Below are 27,597 nucleotides of genomic sequence, written 5' to 3'. Positions count from 1 at the left end.
TATTTTTTGATATGGCTTCCAAATAGATGTCTGACTTGATCTTTGCTCTCTCATATAATGATGAAAGCAAACAACTCAAAGTTCAATTTTGGACTCAGGCTTAGGTATAGAAAGTGCCACTTCTTACCATACCCAACTGACTCCCGTTAAGTTAGAACACTCTTTGGCTTAAAGTATGTAGAAGCACAGTCCACAGTTTTGAATAATAATTATAATAGTAGGCTAATAATAATAGAAGTGGCGAAAACAAAACATGACGTCACTCTACATCAACTCAGGCGCAGAGGCTGCTGGGAGAATCTTGTTGGAGACATTTTGGATTTAAAGGGGCTGAGCTAGCCGTCAGTCCTAGCTCTCGGTAAGTGTTATATTTACACGAATATATCAGTGTTTGAAGCCTGTATCTGGCAGTGTCATTACCAAATAGTGTCAAGATAAGCCGTCACTTCTGGACGTTATCGGGGCGGCGGTTTGGACGTTGGGAACTCGTAGCAAATAGGGAGTGGTAGCTGCTAGCTCGTTAGCTGAAGCTAGCTAGCAGTCGCTGACGGGACCGCAAAAAACGGACCAACAAGCAGGCTTTTTCGTGCTTTTCGGAGGAGATGGTGTAAATTATCGAGTCCTCTTCCAGGAAAATCTCGTAGTAATTGTTATTGAGTCTCGGATGAGGTAAAGCCTCGTCAAATCTGGCTTTACGGTTAGCCATTAAATCTAAAATTAAATCATAATGAAATTGAACGTGCGAGTCTGATGATCAGTACTTTCTGATGCGGTTAAGCAGATCACCTGATCTGTCGTTTCGTGCTTTCAACTGAGGTAAAAATGTTCACCTTTTGAAGAACCCATTTCTGTGTTTCATGCATGCAAATGTGCTGCAGAGTCATTCACATTCATCTCAATTTCAAATCAAATCTGTCTTGTAATGTCTCTCTGGTCTTTACTTGAATTTATTGTCATTTATGATATTCCAGTGTAGGAGGCTGTCCAGTCCACAGAGAGCACTTCTGTAGTGTACTAATACTCATACTTTCTCATCAATTCTCTAGTTAGAGAGATGCTCTACTTGATATCTCCCCTTGCATCAGTAACCACAGGCAGGCCTATTCAGCCAGCTATACGTGGGGGAAAAAAACCCCTCTAGCAGCTGGTTTCACTGGGGTGATGGATGATTTTGGACAGTGTCATTGGCACTTCCCTCCTAGCTGTCCCATGTCCTGCCACACCCTCCTTGTTGGCTGGCGCTCCTTTGTGTCTGGTACGGCCAGTGAGTAGGGTTGCTGTGTGTGCAGGAAACAGAGGAAGATGAAATGATCTGGTGGTGTTCAGCTTCATCAAGTGGACAGGAAATGCATCTCTGGGGAGATGGCACAGAGGACCAGTAGGCCTGTTGATGCACTGCAGTCTGTCTTTCTACGTTTCCTAAAGATATAGTCGAGGATCAACATCAACCACACCCTTTCTGGAGAAAGCTCTATGCCCAGAGTCTGTGCCATGTTCTGCACTTGCTCATTAATAATTAATTAATTCAGTTTATTTATTTATTTATTTTTTTTACTTCTTTTATGACTTTTCCTAGAAGCAGCTTTCAGTTCTGGCAAATTCAGTGGCCAAGGGATGATTTTAGTTTAGTTTTGTGTTTTGGTAAGGTGGTCAGAGAAATATTTTGACTTGAAATTAAAAGCAAGTCACAGCAACTGCGAAGAAAAAAAAAATCTCAATTCATGAACACAGTTTCTGTTCTGCCCTAAAGGCAGAGAGCTGCAGTGTGCTATTGCACTTGGCAGTACCAAGTGCACAGCTATGCCATTTCAGGGTGACTCAGTTCATCCCCTCTCCGCACAGTGGACTTGGGGATGATTATATGCAATGATGGTAGGGTGGGATTAGGAGAGAAATGAGTTTCCAGTTCTGATCGTGAGAAAAAATCTGTTTGACTTTTGGTGACTGAGTGATGATGGTGTTGGCCAAAGGGGAGATATGATGTAATGCGAGGGTCAAGGGCACCCTGGAGATGGACACTAATGAGGACGGAGTGGGGCTCTGGCAACTAGGAGGGGACAGGCTAAGATGGCAGAGGGAGGCTCCTGGTTTCCACTGCGAACCACACACTGCTCAGAGGGGAATGAACCAGTGAATGCGGAGTCTGTTTCCTTAAACAGTGTCCGTCATAACGCCGGTTTCTCCTCTGTTACATCACTGCTCTGTATTCGGCTTGTGGGTTAGGGTTGCGATGTTTAGCGGTAATTGCTGCATTATGGTATAACCTTTGAACCCCTTTTAAACGTGAGTCATCTTACTTGTCCATAAACCTCACTTCCTGATCCATCTTGCCAAAACAAAGGCAAATTTAGACTTGGCTGTTGAATTGTTTTGAAGTAAAAAAAAATAAACATAAACAGGATTCTCATGTTATTCCTGTGATCTTGGACAGTCAAGGTTTGAAGAAGTCTCTGCTGAAGCTAAACCGACTTTGTGGACATAGTGACAGTACCAAGGGTGATATTCTTGTCAACGCTATTATGAATTCAAGCTCATTTTGGTGTAGAAGTATTATACGACAAACAAACCAAGCCTCTTATAATGTCAATGCAGCTGCTCCAGTAAGTATTGCTTGGTGGCACAGTCTAGGTTCTTTGGGTTCTAGCATTGGGAGTGAGTTGTCAGCAAATATTGATTCAAATGCTCAGGATCATGGAAATAAATTAATTCTGTTTTAGGAGGGATTTTCCCTTTTTAAAAAGCTCATACAGCAGGGCTGACATTGTCACTCTAGTCGAGTGTTTACCCACAGTTCGCTGTTTGACTTGTGATTGGCTTAGGCAAATTCCAACCCATATTTTCTCACTTTATCATGTTATCAGAAACTGGCTGCTGACTGCACTGCTGTCAAACCATGAAGGTCACCCCAGAGTTTTTCTGTATGACATGATGTGCAGCTAGCCTTGTATGAATGGCCATCGGCCATCAATGTAGCCTATAACCTGTTATATTATTATCTCCTGTCATGATGTGTGTGCCGTTTGGTCCACTCAACCTGTCTCTATCACTTTGTGACCATTTGCTGGACCTCACAAGGGAAACGGTTATTCTTGGGGTTAGAAATTGAGTTAGCTAAGGCATTTACCACTTAAGGCTAAAGTGAGGATAAGGGTTCATGCAAGTAAATGGAATATTTTCACATAATAACACAAAACTGGGTTTTTAACCCTCCACAATGTTTTGTGCACATAGCCATGGCGGCATGTGAAAACTCCTTTTGAGCTTCCAGATAGTGTCATTATGCCAATTCCTTTGTGTCTGATGACTGTAGAGAAGCAGTGTCTAGATCAGGATGGCTCCCTCCCCCCATCCGACCTGCTCCTCTGCTCTGCTCTGCTCTCCTCTGCTCTCCTCGCGCTGTGGGCGGGGCCGCTCCCTGATGGGCGCCCTGAGCTGATGTTGGCTGTTCTGACGGATCAGTGGGAAGGTCACCATCCTGCAGGCAGCTCCCGTTCTCCTCTCCTCTACATTGGCACTTATCACGCTCACTCCTGTCCTGTTTAATCAACTGTTTCATTTGGAAGGTTTTTTTTATTTTTTTTTATTTTAAGGAGAATCTCTTTGGATTAGCAAAGCCATTTTATGATTTTATAATGCACTTTGCTGGAGTGTAGCGTGATTGCCGGAGGAGACATTATTTCATCAGCGTTTCTCCGTGCCGAATTATGAGTCTATGATCTGCCACTGAAACTGAGGTTAGTTTTCTGGTCCAGCAAGCCGTAGTAGTTGGAAACATGGCTAGTGTGAATGATGGATGGCTTAGTCCTTCAGCAGGCGTTCAGTGGGTTTGCTTAGGGATGTAAGCTTTCTCATATTGGACCCTCGAAAGTCTTAATTTGCCACTCTTATTCCTATTTTGACAATTGAGATTTGTCTCGGATGGAAACCATTTTGCTTATACCAGGAATACCAGGAAAGTTTTTTTTCCTAATGGTCTTTATTTGTATAAGGATGACACTCTTAATCCATCCTAATGGCTCTAAATTGCAACTTGATTCTGATAAGCTACATTTTGTGAAATGCTCCATCTGTTGCAAATTACGAAATGAGAGGCATAACCATCAGTTATGCACCACTCCTTATCTATGTTGTGTATGTATTAACTTGGTAGGTCAAATGGTTACAGGCTCGTCGAGGCATACAGATTTAGTTGACCTGCTATTTGCTGTTTGCTCACATTAACAAGTGAGCGAGCCACATTACTTTTTACATTACGTCTGCTAGCTATCTCGCTGCTACTGAAGTTAGGCTAAAACTTAATCAGGTGCACAACCCTGCACCTGATTTGTTTATTTGCACATGCATAGATGAAACACAGGAGAAAGAAAGAAATTAAGATTAAAGATTAATTCAAGATCCGCCTATTTCAAGAAAAACTAACAGGTCTGTTGGACTTTCAAACTCTTTAAAGACTTGGAAAATATTAACTAGCTCTCTGAAGAATGTAGAGGTCCTGTTTGTACCAAGGCTAGACTACCTGATCCTCTCCCAAATACCATGAAAATGCTTCTTCTCTTGCTAACCCATATTCCTGAAACGCGGAATACCCTGCCACCGATGTAGCTGAGTTAGTCAGTCCTTTCATCCACAGCAGTGTTAAACCGCTGAGTGACTGTTTAGGGTAATAAGCTGTCTAAATTGTGAATACACTTGATCTTTCAAAGAGCTCATAAATATTATATCATAAAAATGCTAACCCTAAGCAGCTAAGATCTTTGGTGCCAGACCTCATCAGGAAGAAATATAAGCTTAAGTGGCAAAGCAAAGCCCTCTGTCTGTCTTTCCAAGTTAGGGTCTTCCAATCCCCCTTTCACTTTACTTAGGGATGGCTCTCAAAACCCCCTTTGTGTACTGTTTGAACTGTATGCATTAACACTGTTTGTGTTGTAACAGTTGTTTTCAAAATCCACCCTCCTATAGCTTGGCTCTCAGATTAGACATTCCAAAAGCAAGTGGCCTAGTTTAATATCATATTTAGTTTGTTTTAGCATATGCTCAGGCTTGTGTTTGACTGTGTACGGCATGTGATTTCAAATTTTATCTAGAACTATCACCTCTTTGACCATTGCAATTGAGAGTTCAGCATTTGAGGCATTTGAATTTAAATGTAAATGTAGCAAGTTTCACTATTTTCCTGTCTCACTTTCCTTCAACACAGCATGGCTTTCAGTTATTTGTGCTCGGTCTTTCTTTAATGCAGCTCTCCTAAAAACATGTTCACTCTTGTCTGCTGACTAGCTTTAATGTGAAGTGCAGTTATGCATGCTCGCAACTGCTGACTGGATGCCTCCTGTTCATTTTCTGGCTGGCATACCTTGGATATGCGCATACCATGGCCACAGCACTCAAACATCCACATTTCTGGGTATTAATGAGTTTTCACCAGACATAAATGTGTTTTTTATGTTTTTGAGTTTAATGCTTGCTTGATTTTATTAGTACTAGTTTTCAATGCTGGCCTTGTTTTACAAAAACGCAAATATACAAAACGTGGCACAGAACCAGCCCAGGTGATTCATCTATATGAATTGATGTGATTAAATGTTGAGGTACTGTCCACTCATTCAGTTCACAAATGCTTTTCATTTAGGTGTATGTTTAATGATCTGAAAATTGTTGAAGTGGTTCATAAAAGAAAGAATGTCGGCTACTGTTCATTTGATTGGATCTTTGTCTCAGTGGAATGGGGGCAACTGGTGTTTGTCTGATGATAAAATGTTTAATGTGACTCGTCACTCTGCAATTTTGTGAAGAAGTTGGTCGCCTTGATTTCCAATGCTCTTCTGCTGCCTCTGTGTATAATGAAAGTAGGTAAAGGAAGATTACACATTAAGTGCAATAAAGTACTAAATTGTAAGAGGAGATTGAGGAGAGATGCTAATGTCACCTCTGGGGGCCATAACTAATCTGCTCAGATATAAATCAGTCGGCGTGGTTTTAGCTTTTAACAGCTTTAGCAGAGATGCTACCCTACACTACAGCAGTAAGGCAGAGGGACTTGCGTAGGCCTGCACACTTGTCCTCCCCGCCCTGAGGGTTTTTGCATTGAGCATAAAAGCGTCTATCTCCAAAATGTCTTCTTTTGAATTTCCCATTGAACACGATGCATTTTTTTAATTCTTCAATGGATTTGAATAAGCAGGTTCCTGAGCTCGAGGGTCATGAAGCTTTAGGGGCGACTTAAGGGGCAATTTGTGTAAAATTGCTGAAGTTGTAGGTGAGAGGTTTTCATCTGACAGCAGAGATACACCTACCCACCCACACTGTATCCTCCATAGGTTTCTCCATCTCCTCCCTCCATAGGGTTAGATTACCTGACACTTCTGTTGATCACCATTGCTCTCATGCTCATCCACAGCATCCAGTTTATGGTGGTATACAGGCTCCAAGTCATCCAGATTAGATTCAGCTCCATAGCCTGACTGAAATCTTGTTGGCCATTAATTGACTGCAGTAGCTGTTCCTATGCGCATGCCCAGCATCCATCATTAAATTAGTATCATAAATAACATTCTCCTGACAGAGCCCAGCTGTGATTAGGCCTACATGGTGTGACATGTGTAACATCATGGGAGGGGCACTAGTACTGGGTACGAGCAACAGACCCAGTTGGATTTGTTTTAGCCGTTTTTTGCCAGTGCAAGTGTTGGGTATAAAGTTGGACCAAGATCCCGTGAAAAACAAATGTTGTATGGCCATGATGTGATGTTTTGGTGGTGTGATACCTGACTGTTAAACCCAGCAATCAATCACACTCACAGAAGATGGAAGGAACGTTTTTTTTACAGGGTTTACAGCTGGTTTCATTGCAGTTGTCCAGAATTGGACATATCATTGCTCTCATTTTCTCTTCCCCCTGTCATACCACAAAGTGAATGGCTATCAGTTGGCATTGTTGGCTAGGGCTTTTCTTGGTGTTTTTTTTCCTCAGTGGCTCTGCTTTTATCTGGACAGACAATGGCTGAAAATCAAGTAGCAAAGTGGGGAGTGGCTCCCTAATAGTGTTGTATATTATTCTCTAGGCAGATGGTTCTCTCAGCTGGTGTTTATTACTGCAAACCCCCCGCATCCTTAACCCCACTGAAATAGAATGCAGTACTTCACTACTGTTTGGATCCGCCAGACCACAGTTACAAGGGCTAGGCTACTTTATGCACTGACAAACATTTGCATGATGTAATCAGCAGTGATGTGGCACAGTGAGTCATAGGCTCACTGTTGTTTGGGGAAAATGGCACATATTCCATGCACTCACCAAAGAGCTACAGGGTTTTGAATACAATATTATTGAGGCTGTTTTTTTTATGTGATTGGACCAACTGCTCAGCACTACTACTAAATCATTTGTCTTGTCATCCTCTCCTTGACCCTTGAGCTAGTAAGGCAGACAGCTTGGCCTCTGTCTTGTTGCTGGTATAAAGCGCTGGCACCAGCAAGCGAACATACTGCAGCATCTGTGTGCCCTCTGTCACACTGCAAGCTTACAGCCCAACTCTCAACCAGGGCTTATTATGTGTGCCAAATCCTGACAATCTGTCCACCAGAATACCATGTCCCTCTGGCCCTCGGCCATGCATACAGCAGGCATTCCATGCATGTAATTAGGATGCATGTTGCCATTCGGCCAACATGAGCAGCTGAGAAAGTCGCCAAACATACTTGGGGCATGGTCCGTTTAATGAATGTATTTTATTTAACCACCTTACTTAATGGGCTGCAAATGCACATTCTGAATTTGTATAATTTGACAGCTCAAAGAGATACTGACCTATCTCACTCATGAAATTTGAATCCCTCATCTCCGGTGTAGTGATAAAATGCATGTTCATTTCCTCTTTTATGGCTGTCACGTTGCTGGTGGATCATGCTATGATCTTATTAGCAGAGCAGAGAAATGGCTCTCTGTCAGCATCATGGGCGGGGCTCGCAGTGTGAGACAGCAATATCGCTAGACAGTGTTGAGCGGCTCCTCTCCTGTCACTCTGTAGAGTCTGGCCTGGATAGTCTATAGTGTGAAGGGTCACCTGAAATAGAAGATACCGTCAATTGAAGGGAAGGAAAGTAACAAGAGAGTTGTTGTGGCTGTTGGGGTTCAGCCAAGCCAAATCCACTGCAGTCTCAAGTTCTGTTTTAATGAACACAACAGTAAACAAGCACAGCTGCATGTTTGGAAGCCTGTCATGAATATTTCCTTTCATGTGACAGGTGCTGCTGTGGCCTATCTTTACACCTTTCCACAGAATCCCATGGGTGAGCCTACTGTAACAGCCTGTTCCCATTTTTTAATCTTAACAGGTTTCCCTGAGCTACTTAGAAGATGTCCACCATGGTGTACCCACGGGAAGAGAAGCTTGAGAAGCTGTCTCAGGAGGAGATCATCTCCAACACTAAGCTGGTGATCCAGGGCCTGGAGGCCCTGAAGAACGAGCACAACTCCATCCTCCACAGCCTGCTGGAGACCATCAAGTGCCTAAAGAAGGATGAGGAGGCCAACCTGGTGCATGAGAAGTCCAACCTGCTGCGCAAGTCAGTGGAGATGATTGAACTGGGCCTGGGAGAGGCACAGGTAAGATGGGGTGGTAGTGGTATGGGGAAGACCAAAGGGGACAACGGGGAAATTACTTAAATAGTACTTTAGTTAATCTGAAATGCGGGACTGGCTGAGTCGCAGCTGCCATAATTCTTGAGAAGATGTAGCTTGGTTAAATGGGGCCTGGGTACTTTTTGACACCACAGTGAAATGGTTGCCAGGGTGACACCTACAGGAGCAGGGTTCTTGATAAAAGCTAAAAACAAAATCTGTTATGTAAATTTAAGAAGGGTTGCAAGTATTGATATCAGGATTAGCAGAATTGATTCAGAATTGGGGTGGGGGGTTGCAATGTATATGTTTTTTGTTGTTTTTTTCTCCCACCCCGCCCTATGTTATTGTGTTCTACTTTGGATCAGTTGGAGTTGCTGGTTCTTCACAGCTTCCCCATTCTATATTGAGTTTGAATGGTGATCATGATTCACTCAGAATCAGCCTCAGTTTTGTGCTCTCTTGCCTTCCCATCACGAGTCATTCCAACAACCTTGTTTGCCTCTTGGCCCGGTCCTCGCTCCAAGTCCGTAATGCTGAGTGGCCTGTCTCCCTCCCAGGTGATGATGGCCCTGTCCAACCACCTGAACGCGGTGGAGTCGGAGAAGCAGAAGCTGCGCGCCCAGGTCAGGAGGCTTTGCCAGGAGAACCAGTGGCTGCGCGACGAGCTGGCGAACACCCAGCAGAAGCTTCAGAAGAGCGAGCAGAGCGTGGCCCAGCTGGAGGAGGAGAAGAAGCACCTGGAGTTCATGAACCAGCTCAAGAAATACGACGAGGATGTGTCACCCACCGTGAGTACCTTCTGAAACACTCAAGCTCCTTAGTTAGGGGGGATATGAGCACGAACATTGCCACATTTGGGGTTTTTTTGGTTTATTTTCTTCTTTTGAGATTAATATTAAACGGTGACTAATATGTATTTTTGTGTGAGATTGGGTTGATGCATTTTGAGGTATTTTATTTCTGCGAGAGTGCTTTTTTTTATGTATAAAGCTTAGATTGTAGGTCCTCACTGTAACAGGATTCTTTAAAATATGTTGGGTGGTCATTTTTCTTACTCTGCTCGCAGAAGAGCATTATGTCCAATTGATTGGTTTCAGTTTTCATTCATTATTTAGCCTCAGCATTGAAATGGAAATGGCTTGTCAGTTATCATAGGCAGAATTTGATAGAATAACTGCTGTATATTAGAAAATGCCAATACAACTCCTGTGCTATGAGCCCGTTTGGAGAAGTTAATGTTTTGCTGAGTGTTTTGTTTGCCTTGATATACTGATTTGACTCAGAAGGACAGCAAACTGGATAGGAAATCCAGGAATCCGAAATTAGACGATTAACACAGCTGTTGTTTGTGCTGGGAAGAGGAAATGACCTGCATGGTCTTCCAGGAATGAGCCTGCTGGTCGGGTCCTCATTGATTTGGTGGTGGGGATGAATCCCTGCACACTCTGACCTTATCCTTAGTCATAGAAAGGGGCTGTAATAGTCTACATCCACTGACTGCTTAACTCATCAGGAACCAATCCAGTCAATAGCCTTAGGGATCATAGTTCTTGCTGGAAGCAGCTGTTCCATTTTTTGATAGCCTGCCCTGTTATATAATCTTTTAGTAAATATGGATGGATCCAATTTACCCTTAGGGACCTTAAAGGCAATTGTATCTTATCAAGGTGAAATCATAAGTTTATGTTAAAATGAATTTCTCATGTAGAGCATTGACGATATTGAAATAGTCTAATACTCCTAACTGCTTATATCTAAAAACTGATAATCTCTCATGGATGTAGCTGTTGAGATAATCAGATTGACATGCTCGTCATGCTTCGTTTTCAGCTCTGGTCTCTGCAGTTGCCATTACCACTGATTGTTTATTTTGGATGTCTCCTGGTGTGATGTTTGTGGTTCCTGCTGTCTGTTAGAGGGTCTAATGGGCTTGTTTGTGACATGCTCTATCAGCAGGAGGAAAAGGATGGAGAAACACCAAAGGACTCTCTGGATGACCTCTTCCCCAATGACGAAGAGGAGCACGGCCCAGGCAGTAAGAACAGTGCTATCTATAAACCCATCCCGACATTATTATACTTCTCGCAGAGTGTAGAACCTGATAATTTTGCTTTTCTTTGCTTTCAGAGTTTAATTCCAAAATGAGATAGCCACCATTAGGGGTGAAGAAATAATACACATTCTTCCAAAATGATTGATAGCACATGATTACAACAAAAAATGATGGCACTTTCAAAGGCTAGTTAATTTTTTGTGACAACACATTTAGATACGGGATAAATTGTATATTTTTGTTCAACAATGTACTTTAGATAATGTGTTTTCTTTTCTCAAAAATACATTAAAAGCTTATTTTTCAAAAGAACCCTGAACTAGTAAGATGACTGTGGGCTGGATCTTCTGGCATCACATCCCTCTCTGAGTAAATTAACCCAACTAGTAAATAAATCCATGTAAACCCGGCCTATTTGGGGAGGCAATGTTACGTCAAGCCATGTAAACGCTTTCATCTAACTAACCAAATTGTTCACAGAAACCAGAATATTATGAGTATGCAAACGTAGCCAGTGATGTAATCAGGCCAGTGTTTGACTACAAAGCTGACCTTTTCCCCCTACGCGTGGCCTCTCCAACCCACAGTGCAGCACCAGCACAACAGTGCAGCCGTGGCAGCGGCCCAGCAGGGAGGCTATGAGATTCCGGCCCGTCTGAGGACCCTCCACAACCTGGTGATCCAGTACGCCTCCCAGGGCAGGTACGAGGTGGCCGTGCCCCTGTGCAAGCAGGCCCTGGAGGACCTGGAGAAGACCTCTGGACACGACCACCCTGACGTGGCCACCATGCTCAACATCCTGGCCCTGGTCTATAGGTCGGAACACAAGCCTCCATACTGGAGCTTTAGCTAGTCCATAAAGTGATGTATGGTTTTCCTGTTATTTTTCACTTTTTACTTGCTGCATATTGTCCCCTCTGCTACACAGACTACTTGATGATTAGTGATAAATGCTTTTAAAGTCCCCATGAAATAAACTCCCATTACTTTTACTCCTGGAAAACTTTATCTTTAATGGTGACCTCTTGCTGCACTAGTAGGCATAAATATAAATTTCTTTTTTGTAATTTCTTTTTTATTGACATTCGGGATCAAACAGTAAATATAAATTTCTAACTAATAAAGCCATCAAGATTTTTTAACAATCCTGCCCCTCCACACTTGGTTTAGACTTTTGAATGATCCCTCACTGCATCATGTCCCACCCCAACATCCTGTTTCAACAGGAAATCAAATCAAGGAAGTAAAGATCTTTAAATTTGGCGCCACGTTCATCAGTATGTAGATTGTGTGTATGCTCTGATGTTGGCTCTGCCTGTGTTGGACCCTGCAGATTCCTGACATCACGTTGTCTTGTCTCTCCCTCTCTCTTGTGCAGGGATCAGAACAAATACAAAGAGGCCGCCCATCTGCTGAACGATGCTCTGTCCATCCGTGAGAAAACCCTGGGCAAAGACCACCCCGCCGTAAGACTCCACCGTCGGCATGGCAACCATATCTCCACATGGACACATCCATGTTTAGATAGATCAGATTAGGTGGTTGGTTCATAATCACTCAAAGACTCTGTCAACTAGGAGGCAATAACCGCCCGGTCTGCCTTATTTACTGCCCCACTCAGTGACTCTGTATGGTTTTCTTCCTCTATTGGAGTATGGATTTTTGACCAAGTGCTCACAGGCATGAAAGTCATCAATCACAACTGTTCAATACCCACTCATACATGTAGCTCTAACCAAATCACAAAATCCATGCAGTTGGAAAACGGCGACCAGTGGGAAGATATGAAGTATTTCTTGACTTCTGTGAAGTCAAGAAAAATCGATTTACATTGAGGCACCAAGAGATGACCACACTGAGGTAAAAGGAGGCAATTAAAGCGCAGTGCTAGTCCAAGCTGCTCTAAGGGCTTTGCAGTCTGCTTCGTATTCTCACTGTTGTCATACCACCTGATCCCCAGACAGAATAATGAAACACCAAGACAGGTTACTGCCATCTTACATATCCCAGGAGACTTTTGGCTTTTTAAAGTGACAGCTAGATTAGACCATATACATTTTTATGATTGTGGTAAGTCATCTGACAACAGTAAAAGAAGATCCGTTTTGTGATGCCTAACTGCCGGGAATTCAGCATAATAAAGGAGGCAATCTTATCCTACTTTCTGGTTTCTTCTGTCTCTGTATGCGGTGTCCAGGTTGCTGCGACGCTGAACAACTTGGCCGTGCTGTATGGAAAGAGGGGGAAGTACAAGGAGGCTGAGCCTCTGTGTAAGAGGGCCCTGGAGATCAGAGAAAAGGTAGGCCATGTCCCTGGACTGCACCAGGAGAGCTGTCCACAATACTCTTATCTAGACCTCATTCTCAAGGCTAAACCAGTTAACAATTAGCTCATTGTAATAAAGTAATTAACAGTGATTATATTTTCAAAATGTCAGTGGGAGCCACTGTTACACCAGTTACTATAAAAAGGGAAAAGAGCAAATGATTTTCTTAAATTGTCTGTGAAGTTCCCGCCAGGGGCCGTTCCCGTGTCTGCGAGGAATTAAAAGGTTTAATTGAGAGCACAGCCGAAAATGGATAACAGGCGTTGGGGGAGCGAGGCAGGAGATAGATAGGAGAAACAGCGAAGCTTCAGAGCGCAGCATGTTACACTGAACAGAGTCTTTTTTGCCTGAAAGCCCCATTCAGTACCCTCTCTATTGATCAGCCAGCCTTTTATTAGATCTTCTCAGTCTTGAGTGCCTCCAGCAGGCAGACATGCTGCCTGATGAAAGCAGCATGGGGAGATGGGAGGTAGAGAGGGGAAGAGATGCATGGAGAAACGGAGGCAGAGACACAAACTGAAATGTTGATTAAATTCAAAACATGAAAACTCCTACTATGTGATACTTGAGTGTTTTCGTAAGCATCTAGTCAATCACAGCCAAGTGTTCCTGGTCTCTTTGTTGAAGATGTGTGTTTCCCATCAGGTCCTGGGGAAGGATCACCCAGACGTGGCCAAGCAGCTGAACAACCTGGCTCTGCTGTGTCAGAACCAGGGCAAGTATGAGGAGGTGGAGTACTACTACTGCCGTGCCCTGGAGATCTACGAGTCCAGGCTGGGCCCAGACGACCCCAACGTGGCCAAGACCAAGAACAACCTGGTGAGAGAGGAACTCATCTTACCACTGTATCAGCCTTTAGGGTCCTTTTTTCACAGTTTGAACCCTCAAAACCTTTCACTTTGATATGAGCCAGTTCATTTTGACAAGAGTTTCAGTCTACTGAACTGTACCAAGGTAAACGCAAGAAGAGTGTACATTTATTGAGAGCAGGACTAGTCAGTTGTTCCCATCAGCTTAGTATCTGTGGAGGTGTTCAGCATGTTTTACAGTCACTGTTTTCTGTCTGCAAAGCTTCACCTTGAGTTTTTGATTATTTTCTTTCAAACTTTTTTTTTTCTACTGATGTTTTTCAGTATGCCAAACATCATGAAAGGGACAGGATTCTATTCAACATGGTCCATGTTTATATTTGCTTTGTTAAAAGTCATGAAATGTGAACATGTCTTATTCACTTTCACGGTCATTCAAGGTGTTTGTGATTTTTTCCCATTGTACTCTTCTCATCATCTTTGCTAAAAGTCATTACTGCACGAATGTTTGGGGGAAAAAAAAATTGTTTCAATTAGCATTGCTTGGTGTGCACCAAGCCAGCAGGGCTTTGTCTGCCGTCGTTCTTGCAGCTCTCCGCGGCCTTGCCTCCTGCTCCCATCTTGTCTGACTAATGATTGAGAGGCTGTTTGGAGACAGTAAGGGAGACACAGCGGTACTCGATCATTTTTCATGAGCCGTACTCTGCAGGAGAAATATGGCGATGGGCCGCCCGTGCTCTCTCGGGGGCACATTGTGATTCAATAGGCCCATTTGATCCAACACCAAAAAGTGCTTTTTCTCCTTCTCTCTTCTCCAGGCATCCTGCTTTCTCAAACAGGGGAAATACAAGGAGGCTGAGATTCTGTACAAAGAGATTCTGACCCGCGCCCATGAGAAAGAGTTTGGATCCGTCGATGGTAAGAGGTTATAGCTGGCAGAGCAGCTTATATGGCGGCACATGTCCATTAGTTTCTTATTACATCGCAGCGGGGAGGTTATAGGTTCGAACGTCCTTTAACCAAGATGAATATGTTGGCCTAAGAAAAAATGGTGGTGGTATTACAGTGAACTCTCCCTCAAAATATGCAGGAGATAAAATGTTGTGTATGTCATTGTCTTTACTTACCTCCACCGTCACCTTATACTCCATCTTCTGCTCTGTCTTGCACCAGCGAGCAGGGTCAGTGATGGGCACAGGGTTAAAAAGTGGACCATGTTGTAAGCAGGGTGCCCACCTTCACCATTCAGAGGACTCTCAAAGGATTTTTGAAGAAATAAAGAGTCTATTTACTTGTTTGAAAGATGAACTCTTTTTGCAGTTTCTTCTCTTTTAGGTTAAACTAAGTTATTTGATGGTTTGCCTCCAGGGATTAGATTTGCTGACTTTGAAATGCTGCATTACCACAAAAAAGGAAAGAAAGTGACTTGGCACAATGCTCCACTCTGAAGCTTATTTAGCAAAACCAAAAGGGTTTCAGAATATTCTCAAAGCTTTTTTTCATGAATCACTTATCTTGAGAGTAGTGCTTAGATTTATTTTCTTTGTTGTTTCGACTTGTTGGTTGACTGAAGGATAAAGGAAGCACAGCAACAGTACGCAGCAACATTTTCTGTCCCAATGAATGATGATTATATTATGTTCATTATGTTCATTATTATGTTTTTACTAAACCAGTCATGAGAGTACTTTCAAATTAATATTAAAGTCATTGAACTTTGGAATTTCACATTTGTGGGTTTTACATACATAGCCTATTTCATGAATCCACATGCATCAATGAATGGTAATGTTAAATGGCTTGTCTTTTACCAATAAGTTTTCAAGTGCATTGTTAGACATCATAAGCACATTGAAGTGCATTAGAGCATCAGTAAATGGGGTATTACTCTGTTGAGACATACTACGTATATTGTCTCTTCAGAAAGTATTCATCTCCCTTCACGCCTTGCTTAGGTTGTTGTGTAACAAAACAATTTCACGGTGCATTTATGTATTTTTTTTTCTGTCTGAGATCCACACATTTTATTTTATTGAAGTTGGGGAAGAAATTCCCAAAATGTATATAAAAGTTTAAGAACAATAATCTAATTCTTGAAAATATCCACTCTTTAGGGACGTACTCAGGGGCATGCTTTTGCTCAATCAATCTAATTTATGTTATTAACAATTGTAATAAAGGGTTTTTGGCCAGTGTTTGAATAATTCTGTATCCTAACCTACTGTGGTTCTAGCCTGGAAAGAAACATTTCTCATCTAGTGGTGTCGGTGCCTGATGAATCCCAGTATTCACTAGCCACTTCTCCTATTTCACTAGCCAAATAGATAGAAATAATCCAAAAAAGATGGTTACCTACCAAGAAGGTTTGACAAACTCACAAAACAAACAAAATTTACCACTATGTGGCTGGAGCCAGGTTTTAATTTGCCTTCTCTATTCCTAGACAGGCGGGTAATATGACTAGCTCAGTGTTGGTTTATTGCATCCAGCTGCCACCAGTCGTTAAACATCAACTGACTGGAACAATAGAGTAATGTCTTTATGTAGTTTTGAAACTCCAGTGCATCTTTTATCCACTTGGATTCATGAGGGCAAGTGGTTAAGCCCTCCTCTAGTCTTGTTGTACTCTGTGCAGAACACCTCTCCTGTCTCTCTGTCTGCAGCTGAAAACAAGCCTATCTGGATGCATGCAGAGGAAAGGGAGGAGATGAGCAAGGTGAGCAGTCCTAGTGCTTGTGTATTCATGCTGATCTCATTCTGATCAAAAACTCAGCAAAAAAAGCATTTAAAAACGCATGAGTGCCAATGGGGAAAATGTACCAGTTTATCTCACCACCTGAAACGTTTTGGACATACGATTTTATTTCAGGACGCTGTCCTTCATATACAGAATAAGCCCTAGCGGCAACGATAGTTATATGTAAACACAGCAAGAATGCTGCTGATCCAGTACAAACCACCACTCCCCTTCATGCGCTTTTCTTCCTCCTCTCCCTTATTTACTTCCAGGGCAAGCACAGAGACAACACTCCGTATGGAGAGTATGGAGGCTGGTACAAGGCCTGCAAAGTCAACAGGTGAGGCAGAGCCCAGAAACATGAAATCACAACCTGGTCAGAAATAAAAACATGTGAAGGGACATGAATTCATTATTAGGGCCTTTCAGATTTTCTTTTCATTTCAGACTTTCATTTATCAAATAAAAATGTCAATATAATTATCAGTGTTCGCAATCAATATATTGTGGACAAGATACATTTATTTTTCTGTAATTTGTCTTGATTTTTCTAGTGCAACTAAATTAGCATGGATTTATAAATCAGTTTTTTTCAATCTGAGAATTAATACCGTTTTAATATGATACTTTAGATCGCAATGCACCACATGACACATCGATCTGCTTTGACAAAATCTGTTGTTCCATGTGTGACCTCTTGTGTAAATATTGATCTGCCCCTGTCTTGTGTGTGTGTGTATGTGTGTGCGCGCAGCCCCACAGTGAACACCACCCTGAGGAACCTGGGTGCCCTGTACCGCCGACAGGGCAAACTAGAGGCCGCTGAGACCCTGGAGGAATGTGCCATGAGGTCTCGCAAGCAGGTCAGCATCACTTCCACACTCACAAACAACAGCTGAGAATGGCCTTTGCTGCATACAGATAGATTATTAGTTCATTTTGTTGTAAGTTATGGAGTGTGTTCCCCATGCTAGGGCAGTCGATCTCATTATATTTTTTTCCTCTCTCTGCATTGCTTTGGATCCAGAGCAACACAGTAAGTGGTTTCTCTCTAACGGATAGCCTCACTAGAGCCTCCACTACTCACTCCTAACATCACTCCCATTTCACAGCCATTTTAATGCGTCTTTGTCTCTGTGATGCTACTGTGCCGATGCTTTCACGCATCAGAAGAGACGGGGAACAAACATCACTTTAATACCTCCATATAATTAAAAATACACCCTCACCGCATCGACTATAATGCTAGCTAAAGTCTCCCTCAGAGATACAGTAGGTATGATTATGAAGTGTGTGTGTATTTGTGTGTCTGTGTGTTACCTCCACCAGGGCATTGACCCAATCCACCAGACACGTGTGGTGGAGATCCTGAAGGATGGAGATGGCGAGAGGCGGAGGAGCAGGGACAGCCTGTCCAGCGTTAAGTATGAGAGCGGCTCCGAGACCGGCGAGGAAGTGAGTATGGGCGTGGAGTGGAACGGGGTGAGTACAAATCCACTACAGTTCAGTCTCATGGCCAGCGGCCTCACTGGGGGGGACAGGGTGGCTTTAGTAACATCGCCGAGTTTGTGGACTGGTACAGAACGTCCTCAAGTCCTAGCCTCTCAGACTGTGCTGTAAAAGCCTGGATACAAAATAATAGAGAATGGCTTGTTATGTAACTGAACACTTAGGGTGTGTTCTCACTATTAGATCTCTTTCAGACTGCCACTGCCTTTTTTTACATTAATGTCTATGGGGAGCAGCCTCAAGGCAAAAGAAAAGCAGTCACTTCAGAATTGGTGCGCCATTTTTTTTTATGAAGAGTGGAGCGATTTCTGTAGGTGAGAAAATAGCAGCTTTTTAGATAAGTGCACATGATGTGGACTACATTTCTTATGTGAGCTGACCAATTACAATGAAGAGGACACTAACAGTCTGACTGCAGGCCAGCCCTCTGGCTCCTCTAACTCCATTGCCAGTGCAGGCAGCCTTCTCTTTGCCATGGTCAAACAAAGTACATAAATAACCCAAATCAGTGGCACATGCATGTATCTATCATTTATTATGTAACATAGGTCTATTTTACAATGTAAATGAAATGCTGCACCAGCATCATCACAGAAATGTTTTCATAAAATGCTGTTGAGGCAGTGTTTTTTTTTTTTCTTTTTTTTTTTTCACTAAATAAGTGGAATAGTGTGAACACACCCATAGGCTGCTCAGTCCCAGTTCTGGAGTCATATGCATTCAAAGAACTGTACCTGTACCAGTCGATCAACTCGTGCCCTGTCCTTCCCATAAAGGTTAACTGAAAATCCCTTTTGCAAAATATAAAGCTGATTGAGTGTCTTGGCATGCTGATTTTGTTATTTGACAGCAGCTGAGTTTGCTCTGGACTAGATCTTCATGTTTTATCGTTCATTGCTTGTGAATGAAGTCCTAGTGTCTTGTTTTAATAAGTGGTTGTGTTAAATGTTGCTGGTAATGCTTCTACACAAGTGGGGGGGTGGTGACAAAAAGGCACAAGCTCATTCTGGGACATCCTGACAACATATATATATATATATATATATATATATATATATATATATATATATATATATATATATATTAATTATATTCACAAAGATATAGCCTGTTCACATCCCTATTAGGATTTCTTGTTTTGACCATTTAACACAATTCACAGGGATGCCAATATCCTTGATGCTTCTCCCTCAGCGCAGTAAACGGGGGGTTGACATGTAATGTTTCACCCTGCTGTTTTATCACCTCATTAGAACGTCCAGCAAGCCTGTGTTTCACCCAGACCAACAATCGTTAGTGTCATTTCACTGCCGGGCTTTTATCTCTGCGCTGCTTGTCTCATTTGGCTGTTGGACCTGTCACCCGCCTCCTCGCTATGAGAGAGTGTTGGAAAGCAAGACATTCTCGTCCAGCAGTTTAAGGGGTTTTATAGCCCACTGATGAGCCTTAGATAGGCCACAGGGCAGGGATTGTGCCCCCAGAGATGCCTTGTTTGAGTTTGTGCCCATGCCTCTCCTCTCACTAGTGCACCCACGCCCTTCACCGCACCAGCCCAGTTCAAACATGCATGTGGCACTGCCAGCCTGCCAGGCTCACCCTTAACATGCACACTCACGGACACTCGTTTGTGTTCACTGTTTTTTCACTTGGGGTGAAATGCACAACCTTGTCTGTTAACCTGTCTGCTGTGTTCTCTGACTGAGAGTAATATTAGGAAGAAAGGTGGGGATTATGTTTGCTGGGTCTTGAGTGATTGCTGAATGAATCCCTTTTCTATTGAAATGTACACACATTTCCGTACGCATACTAGAACTACTCAAAACCACCCTAAAACTCAAATGCAATGGCATGTATATTAATGTGAGTATATATGCACCTATCTCTCTTTGGGGCATGTAATGGCATGCGGAGGATTGCTGGGTGTGTGCTCACTCTTCTCATAAAGACCATAGCAGTAAACATTATATTGACACGGGAGAAGGGAAGAAATAAGGGAGAAATGTGCTCATGTGCTCATTTCAGAGAGCTAGTATGTCAAATAACTTGATGCTTTTGACTGAAAGATTGCTTCGCGTATTCCATCCATCCACTCATTATTCAAAGTTGCAAAAATTAATAACTACCATTGTAATTAGTCTCATTCTACCATGGTATCAGTCGGCCTAATGTAGAATAGAACATGCACCTGCAAATTACAGTCTTATCTCCTGCTTCGTCCTTAGGCTATGTAGATATCTGTTGACAGATGATGTGATAGGTATCTAGGCTCGACCAGTCACCCATCGCTTTGCCTGTTATGAAACCTTTTCAGAGACAAAGGTCTGTTTTCCATCATGGGGTAAAGCGGGCCCTGCTATGGTGGTCAACGACAATCAAAATGGACTAGCCAGACATAAATCATGTGAAACCTTCCAAAGTTTCAAATTCGTCATTTATCAAGGCATCTGTCCTCTGACACGCTTCGCTCTTGTCATGCATCATTTAGCTGAGAACGTGTCCCAGCGTGGCGCGCGGCCGGTCTGATTATAAACCTAATACACCACTGAGACTACTGAAGATGTTTACACACTAATACAGCTAATCTTGACATTTGACTTTAAAATGATGCCTGGTTAAAGGCATTTGAATACATGCCTACCGTGTATTGATTTACATGGAACTGATTTAAGCGATGCTTTTCAGAAGCTCATTTATTTAGTGTGTAATTAACCAATGGAAGTAGATGATAAATAACAGTGAGGAGATGTCAGTAGTGCACTGTAAAGCTAGCGTGTCAGCAGTTTTGTGGTTGGCCTATTCAGGTTCATGAATAATATGTATTTCCGTGTCTGTTTTAAAATGCATGATTTGATTAGTGTATGTGTGTGGCTGTGCTTTTGGTATTTGCTGCTGGCTAGGTTGCTTCTGTGTATTGCTTATTAGTTTGCATGCTCTCTAAGTGTCATCCTGTGCTTTTTCCTTTTCTGTGTGTTACTAACCAACTTCCTTGTTGATTACTCTTGCCATGACAACCAATCAGTCTATCAATCAAATTTCCTTTCCTCACTCAGTGGATTGTACTCTCCCTCTTGACCTCCCATTTCACATTCCACACAATAAGCTTTTGAGGGTTGATATTGACAAAATAGGCTAGATAATTAGTCATCAATTAAGGTATTTTTATAGTAGCAAAGTGAGATCTTAGGCTAGATTTTATATAGTTTGATCAAGGTTATGTTTTCATCATTTGTCAAATACAAATTTGGGTTTAGGTTTGGGCGTTTTACCCTGCTAGGTTTATGGAAGATTTCCATAGCAATGGAGGAGAATTCAAAATGCTATAGCCTAAATATAGAAATATTATTCACAATGAGGGCCAATGTCACTCAGTCTATCATCAGTGTAATGAGTATATGAGTATGTGCGTTGCAGTGCTGATGCTTGCAGATGTCTTGCGTCTGCAGTGCACAGTCACTGGCTGGGTGCAGCGTGCCAAGTTCATCCTTCCCGGCACCCAGAGAGACAGGGAAAAACAGCTGAGTCACGGTGACTGCAACCACCAACCTACTGCATCGCTGACCTGCTTGGTCGTTGCAGCACAATTCATAAGATGACGGAAACATGGCTCTGGTGCTGGAGTTTCACATAATTTTTGTACATACGAACCTGCTCTACTGAGGTTTAGAAACCTCAAGCCATAAGTGCTAATACAACAGACTTGGCCTAGGAAAGTGGAGAGTGTAGTTTAATGTAGAAAAGGGATCAAGCCTAGATGTACTGCTCATTAGGCATGTAGCGTAGGAAGCACATCCCAGAGCTCTTAATCTTACAATGTGTGCCGTTTGTCTTTTTGTCTGTTTCTCTCTCTCTCTTTTCTCTTTTATCAGGCCTAAGCCATCAAGATTATTCCTCCATCCTTCTCTCCTTCCCCAACACAATAGCAAAGGATGTGTGTTGTCGTTCCCTCTGGCCTTCTCTCTCCCACCAAATGAACAGCTCCTCTACCATTCCCGGTGCCCCCGGCAGAGACTCAGAGAGCCCCTCCTGGTTGTCACCTCTGTCCCCTGTTCAACTGACACCTGCTGGGACGTTTGGTCTTCTCATCTCTGCTCTGCTCTTCCCTTTTCCTCTTTCTCCATCTTCTCTCTCTCTATCCTTTTACTCTCACTAACCTTGTGTCGTCCACCCTGTCGGAAATCGTTCCTTTGCCTCTCTCTTCTCTCTCTCTCTCTCTCTCTCTCTCTCTCTCTCTCTCTCTCTCTCTGTGTCTCAGTAACACATTGAAATGTCATTGTGTGTAACCTTTTCCTTCTGAGGAACTCACCCACACTTTTCCTCTCTCCAACACCCATTTGTAATTTTTCACATGTGCTTAGTAGATTTATCTGACTAAACGGGAGCAGTAACATTTGAATTTGAATCTATTGGAAGAAGGCAAAACATAAATGCCGTATGATTTTGAACAAGGAGGATCAGTGTCCCCTGTGACTGCACCCTTTGCTCCACACATCACTCCAAACCACAGTCTGATACATTGTAGAAAGTTACTGTCACTATAGGCTGAAGTTGTTCGGATATCATTGAAAAAAAAAGGATTTTCACAGTTGCTCTGCATTGGTCTCACTCTGTATTTGTGTTTGTTGCTAGCCTTGAGCACTTGCAGCCTATTCCTAGAACAAGAGAAAGTTGACATAGATGGCCTCAAACTGGCTTCCAACCTGGTGCCTGTATTTAGCCATAGTATCTTTTCTTTGAGAAAGGTTTTTTTTTTCTTCATTGCTTTGATTTGCTACCTTAAAGTTGCATCTATTTAAATGTATACAAATGCTTGAGATCAAATGCTTAAGCAGTTTTAAAAGGTACTGTATAGTTATATGCTTATCACAATAGGTAATAACTTTAACGGCCTAGTTGGGAAGAAATGAGAAGGGAGCATTAGCATTTTTGTTTTTATAAATATATTTCCAATTTAATTTTATATAATTTTGTTTACATTTTTTAAAATGCTTTTTATGATTTTGTGGCTGAATATAAAGGCAATCATGTTTTTCACAGTACCATAGCTGTTGCCTGTCAGGAACGACCAGAAGACGTTGTGCCCCACTGCAGTTAGGCCGATGCTGTTAGCAAATTGCTCTGATCAAAGCAAGCTGTTGTTGCCATGGTAATTTATTTTCGAGTCGCTCTAACTGGCCAGAATGTCCTTGGTGCAGCATTCACACAGGCTGTACATCTGTACACCATGTACAGGTTCGCTTGCATTTACAAAGGGAATTTGCAACAATGGCAAGTGCTGAAAAGCTAAAAATAATAGTAGAGACCAACCTGGAGCAGCTAGCACGGATATTGGCCACCTACCTGTATGAGATTGCAGCATAATAGATTTCAACATATAATGGACTTTAATGCCCAGAAAATTGCCTTTGACTTATTTGTTGGTGTAGGAATAGAATAGACAAGCTAGTCTTACAGTTTGATGGAAGTCTGGATTCCACAGTAGTGTTAGTGTGTATTTGTGTGTGTTTTGGTGGTACAAGGCCCACGTTGGCTATGGATACTGTATATTGAACACAGCTTAATGGAGTGTGTTGCCTTTGTCACACAGTTCATTGCAAGTGAACATTGTCACTTTGGTGAAGCTTCTTTTTAGACACCAAAAGTACAGTGCGAGTGTTTCCTCAAGATCAAATGTTATTTCAGATGTTCAACTAACTGAATGTAAAATTACTTTAACATCTTGGAAGTGTAATTGTAGGCTGTATTTATAGATTTGATAAGTGCATTCATTATACGGCTTTCAGTATGCTACTTGCCTTGATTCTCCATTCCTTCCAATGAGTAGGCCTATACTTCTAATGCAACTCTGAACATGAGAATTGACAATGTTCATCACATAATTATGACAATATTGTTGTGTTAGTGGAATGCTGATTATTTATTGAACTGTCTGTTCTTGACATATATAGTGTGACTTCAGTTTCCTAAAGCGGAAGAACCTAAATGGTTAGGTCTATAAACTCTATCTTAGTAAGTAGGACTGCATTATATTTACCATTCTGCATTGTGAAGATTATTGCATCAACACTTGTTGGTATTCTCAAATAAAGTTTTTCATTTGTGAAGTTTGTCTTTTCTCTTCATCAGATTATACACTTCATAAAAACGTCTGTATCTATTTGCAACCAGTGGGAGTTGAGATTCTTCTGACTTGTTCATCTTCAATGTTGGCTCCAGAGCCACCTAGTGGAACAGTAATGTTGCTTCTTTGGCAGCTGCATTTAAAACTTCAAACATGCACCTAGTGCCCCCTGCTGGTGATGATGCTAAATTGTGTTATGAAGACCCCACCTCAAACACGGTTTTTACCTTGCTATGCATCATGCCCAGACCAGAGGAAGGCAGACAAGTTATAATTGATGATTGTATGGTTTGTAACTAAAACGCACACATTATCCACAACAGCTGGGTATGTGACAGACGGTAGACCCAAAAGTAACAATGAATGAATGGATGGATGGATAAATTACCATAAAACTTATCATACGTACACTTAGCACACATACTATGTAGGAACACTTTTGAGTATTATATCTTATGGGATGAACAGAACCTCTGGGTTGTGTACTGTTGATGAACAGGGGTACAACCATTGGATCATAATAAGAAAGACCTTCATACTATAACTTCCCCTCTTCTGTGCAAACCTTACTCACAATTATGGGTCACAATATAAATGATGATGGCCAGTTATTAACAGAAAATTAGATGATTGCTAACATTTCCATGTTATTGTAACATGTCAATGCTGTACAAACATACACAAATCTAGATAAATATTTCAGGAGCATCTAATTCACACAGCACAATATTTTTTAGTGGTTGTGCCTGTAAGGTCACATAGGTACATATGTCTCATTTATAGGCTCTTTTGTGCGAGTACTTCAGGATCATGCTGTTTGTGTGCAGCCAACCATTGAATAGGAATTCATTGAATAGGACTGACCTATATGACAAATAATATATGACATGTTGCTGAAAGAAAACCATGCATCTGTAAAAGTAAGGTTTTCAGAATTGGGTAAAAAAATAAAAGGTTATTTTCTCATTGACAACCATGTACAGTATTTTTTAAATTATACAGTGGGTTTGGTAACAGTTGTCAACTCACTCAACATATAAATGGAGTTGTACATTTTCAGTTCAACTAAGAAAAAGAAAAATGCTGCGGTTCTGACTTATTTTTTCCAAAATAGCAGTGATAGTGGATGGGACGGCTGATGAGTGTGTGTGTCTGCAGGATGGCAGTGGAGCGCTGCAGCGCAGCGGCTCTCTGGGGAAGCTGAGGGACGTTTTGCGCCGCAGCAGCGAGCTGCTGGTGAAGAAACTGCAGGGCAACGGACCGCCTGAACCTCGCAGCACCAAGTAAGAACTGAAGAAATCTATTTGAAAGAAAGTGCCACCTATTCTCACAGAATGATGGTTAGCAGACAGTTCAGGCAAATTGTACTTTTTGAAGGATTGTAGGTAATTTAAAGTCTGACAACACTTTTGCAGACTGGCTTCTCTATGTTTTACAGGATGATTAAGTTTAGTTAATGTTTTCTTTGTTTTTGACAAAACAGATGTGTAGCATTTAAAAAACAGATAGGTAGCATTTCAGAAATTAACTTTTCAACTACATAAATAAACCTCATGAACTCACCCAGAGTGAAATTCATGCCACCATCACTTTGTACGTGTACAATTGCCTTGGTCACAAATTTGTTCTTACCATTTTCCTTTGCCATTCAACAGCATGAAGCGAGCTGCTTCCTTAAATTACCTGAACAAGACCAGTGACGACCCATTCCAGGTGAGGAACAGTTTGTGGAAAAGTTTGGAGTCTTGAAATGGGAAGAAATTCATTTTCTAACTCTTAAAATCTCATCTGCTTTCCCCTCCACATTGTTCCTCTCCCTTCTCTTGTACCCTCTGTATCTTCCTCCTATCTATCTTCTTCTTCTCTCCGTCAGACTCGGGGCAGCAGTAAGTTAAGGGATAGCCGGGGCCTGAGCTCCAGCACCGTGGATCTGTACAGTGGAAACTGAGCAGCTGGGCAGGCGGGGAGCCTCAAGCTGCTGTCACCACTGTCCCAAAGATACTCCCACTCTCCCTTGGCCTGCTCTCTGAGCCACAGTGACAACGGTACCAAAACCAGCACCGCTTCAGCCCCGGACACCCCCCTCCACCCCCACCTCCACCCCCACTCCACACAATCTGTCAGCCATCTGAGCATCTGACCCAAAGACATTTTCACTCTCCAACACACATATATATATATATATATATATATAGGTATGTTACTGGGGTGTGGCATTTCTTTTTTTTTTTAAATTAACAATTTTAGTTTTTTTGGACTTCCATTCATTTCCAGTGAGAGATTACTGTTCTGTTCCTGATCATGTTCCTGATATTAGGACCAGCCGCCTCGGTGCCTCATACCTCATCTCTCCCTCCCCCTCATGTATAATCACTGTGACTCCGTGCTTTTACTTATCAATGGAATCTGTCGCCATTAAATGTCAACTGTGCTGGTATATTTCTCCTTTTGTTATGTTGTTTCGCTTGAGATGTTCTCATTCCTGAAAATCCCTTTTGGGTTTTTGTCTTCCTGTGCCATTCGTTGTTTTCATAGTGTTGATTGTTTTTATCTACATGTTAAAAAAGATGCTTTATAGATTTTGCTTTATTTCCCCCCCAAATAGAAATAATTGTTGGGGTTTTGGGGTTGAAATGGCATACTGTAAAGTTGGCACCTGATTATGCTTTGTTAAAAGAAAGTTTTATTTTCATTTTAATAGTTATACATTTGCCTGTTGAGATTTCTTTGAGGATGCAAGGTGTTGGTTAAAGCTTTGGGAAACAGGGTGAAATGTTTATCCTACTAGATTTTGACATGCGATTTAAGTCAGATTACTTTTTATGGATAGTTTTTGTTCATACAATGTTGGGAAAAAAATTGAATTTTAGATAGGCTGCTACTTTATTCTCTCCAGCGTTGAGATCCAAGTGCATGGAGCGTGTCATTGCTGCTCTTCCTGTGTATCGTCTCAGAGCAGCTTATGGTCTCAGAGAGTCGGTTAGATAAGAAAACACAACCATAAGAGAACCTGCTGCAGGAAAACCTTACACATTTTGAAGTTGTATAAAATGATGAAGCTGGACTGGGCCGCGTAATTTGGCCCGGTCGTCCTGAATGATCTCTGGTGCCATGCAAGACTTGGCTGAAAGCTAAACTGTTGGAAAGTTCAGACTCAGAGTTTCTTTGTGCTTCAGTCGAGTCTACAGTCTTCAGTTAGAGTTGCCAACTGTGGGCACATCTTCTCAACCTGCTGTTTACAGAGCTTAGGATTTGAATGATACATTTCTAGATGTAAACTATAAATGATAGATTTTGCACAATTCTCAGATGGGTCTCTTCTGTCTTTGATTGCGTTTTTTTTTTTTTTTTTTAGAGAAACTACTCAAAACAACTGGAATGTTCTAATTATGTTTGATCTTTCTTGTTTTACATGTGTCATG

At 42.0% G+C, this 27,597-nt stretch overlaps 1 protein-coding gene across 3 annotated transcripts; it reads left to right on the top strand.

Annotated features, from left to right (window-relative positions):
- Nucleotides 1-299: 299 nt before the first annotated feature.
- Nucleotides 300-27,526, top strand: LOC139658431 (kinesin light chain 1-like). Of its 3 annotated transcripts, XM_071536562.1 has the most exons (17): nucleotides 300-358; nucleotides 8,335-8,605; nucleotides 9,181-9,411; nucleotides 10,580-10,658; nucleotides 11,264-11,492; nucleotides 12,055-12,142; nucleotides 12,874-12,975; nucleotides 13,648-13,821; nucleotides 14,630-14,729; nucleotides 16,475-16,527; nucleotides 16,821-16,888; nucleotides 17,303-17,411; nucleotides 17,576-17,584; nucleotides 17,878-18,030; nucleotides 25,334-25,458; nucleotides 25,831-25,888; nucleotides 26,049-27,526. In XM_071536562.1, exons 2-17 carry the CDS (start codon nucleotides 8,357-8,359, stop codon nucleotides 26,121-26,123), a joined length of 1,902 nt encoding a protein of 633 aa, XP_071392663.1. In that variant the 5' UTR covers nucleotides 300-358; nucleotides 8,335-8,356; the 3' UTR covers nucleotides 26,124-27,526. The 3 variants fall into 3 exon arrangements, with proteins under 3 accessions (XP_071392663.1, XP_071392662.1, XP_071392664.1); XM_071536561.1 differs by lacking the exon at nucleotides 17,576-17,584 and having other exon boundaries at nucleotides 10,577-10,658; XM_071536563.1 differs by lacking the exons at nucleotides 17,576-17,584; nucleotides 25,334-25,458; nucleotides 25,831-25,888; nucleotides 26,049-27,526 and adding an exon at nucleotides 21,924-22,308 and having other exon boundaries at nucleotides 10,577-10,658; nucleotides 17,878-18,003.
- The last annotated feature ends 71 nt before the right edge of the window (nucleotides 27,527-27,597 follow it).

The sequence above is a fragment of the Centroberyx affinis genome, unplaced genomic scaffold (assembly GCF_046629955.1).
Source record: "Centroberyx affinis isolate AG114_WGS23_722 - 3 ecotype Tasmania unplaced genomic scaffold, CSIRO-AGI_Caff_v1 ptg002900l_1, whole genome shotgun sequence".
NCBI classification, from domain to species: domain Eukaryota; kingdom Metazoa; phylum Chordata; class Actinopteri; order Beryciformes; family Berycidae; genus Centroberyx; species Centroberyx affinis.
Note: the sequence above shows the minus strand (reverse complement) of the source record. Positions and strands in the feature narration are given on the sequence as shown.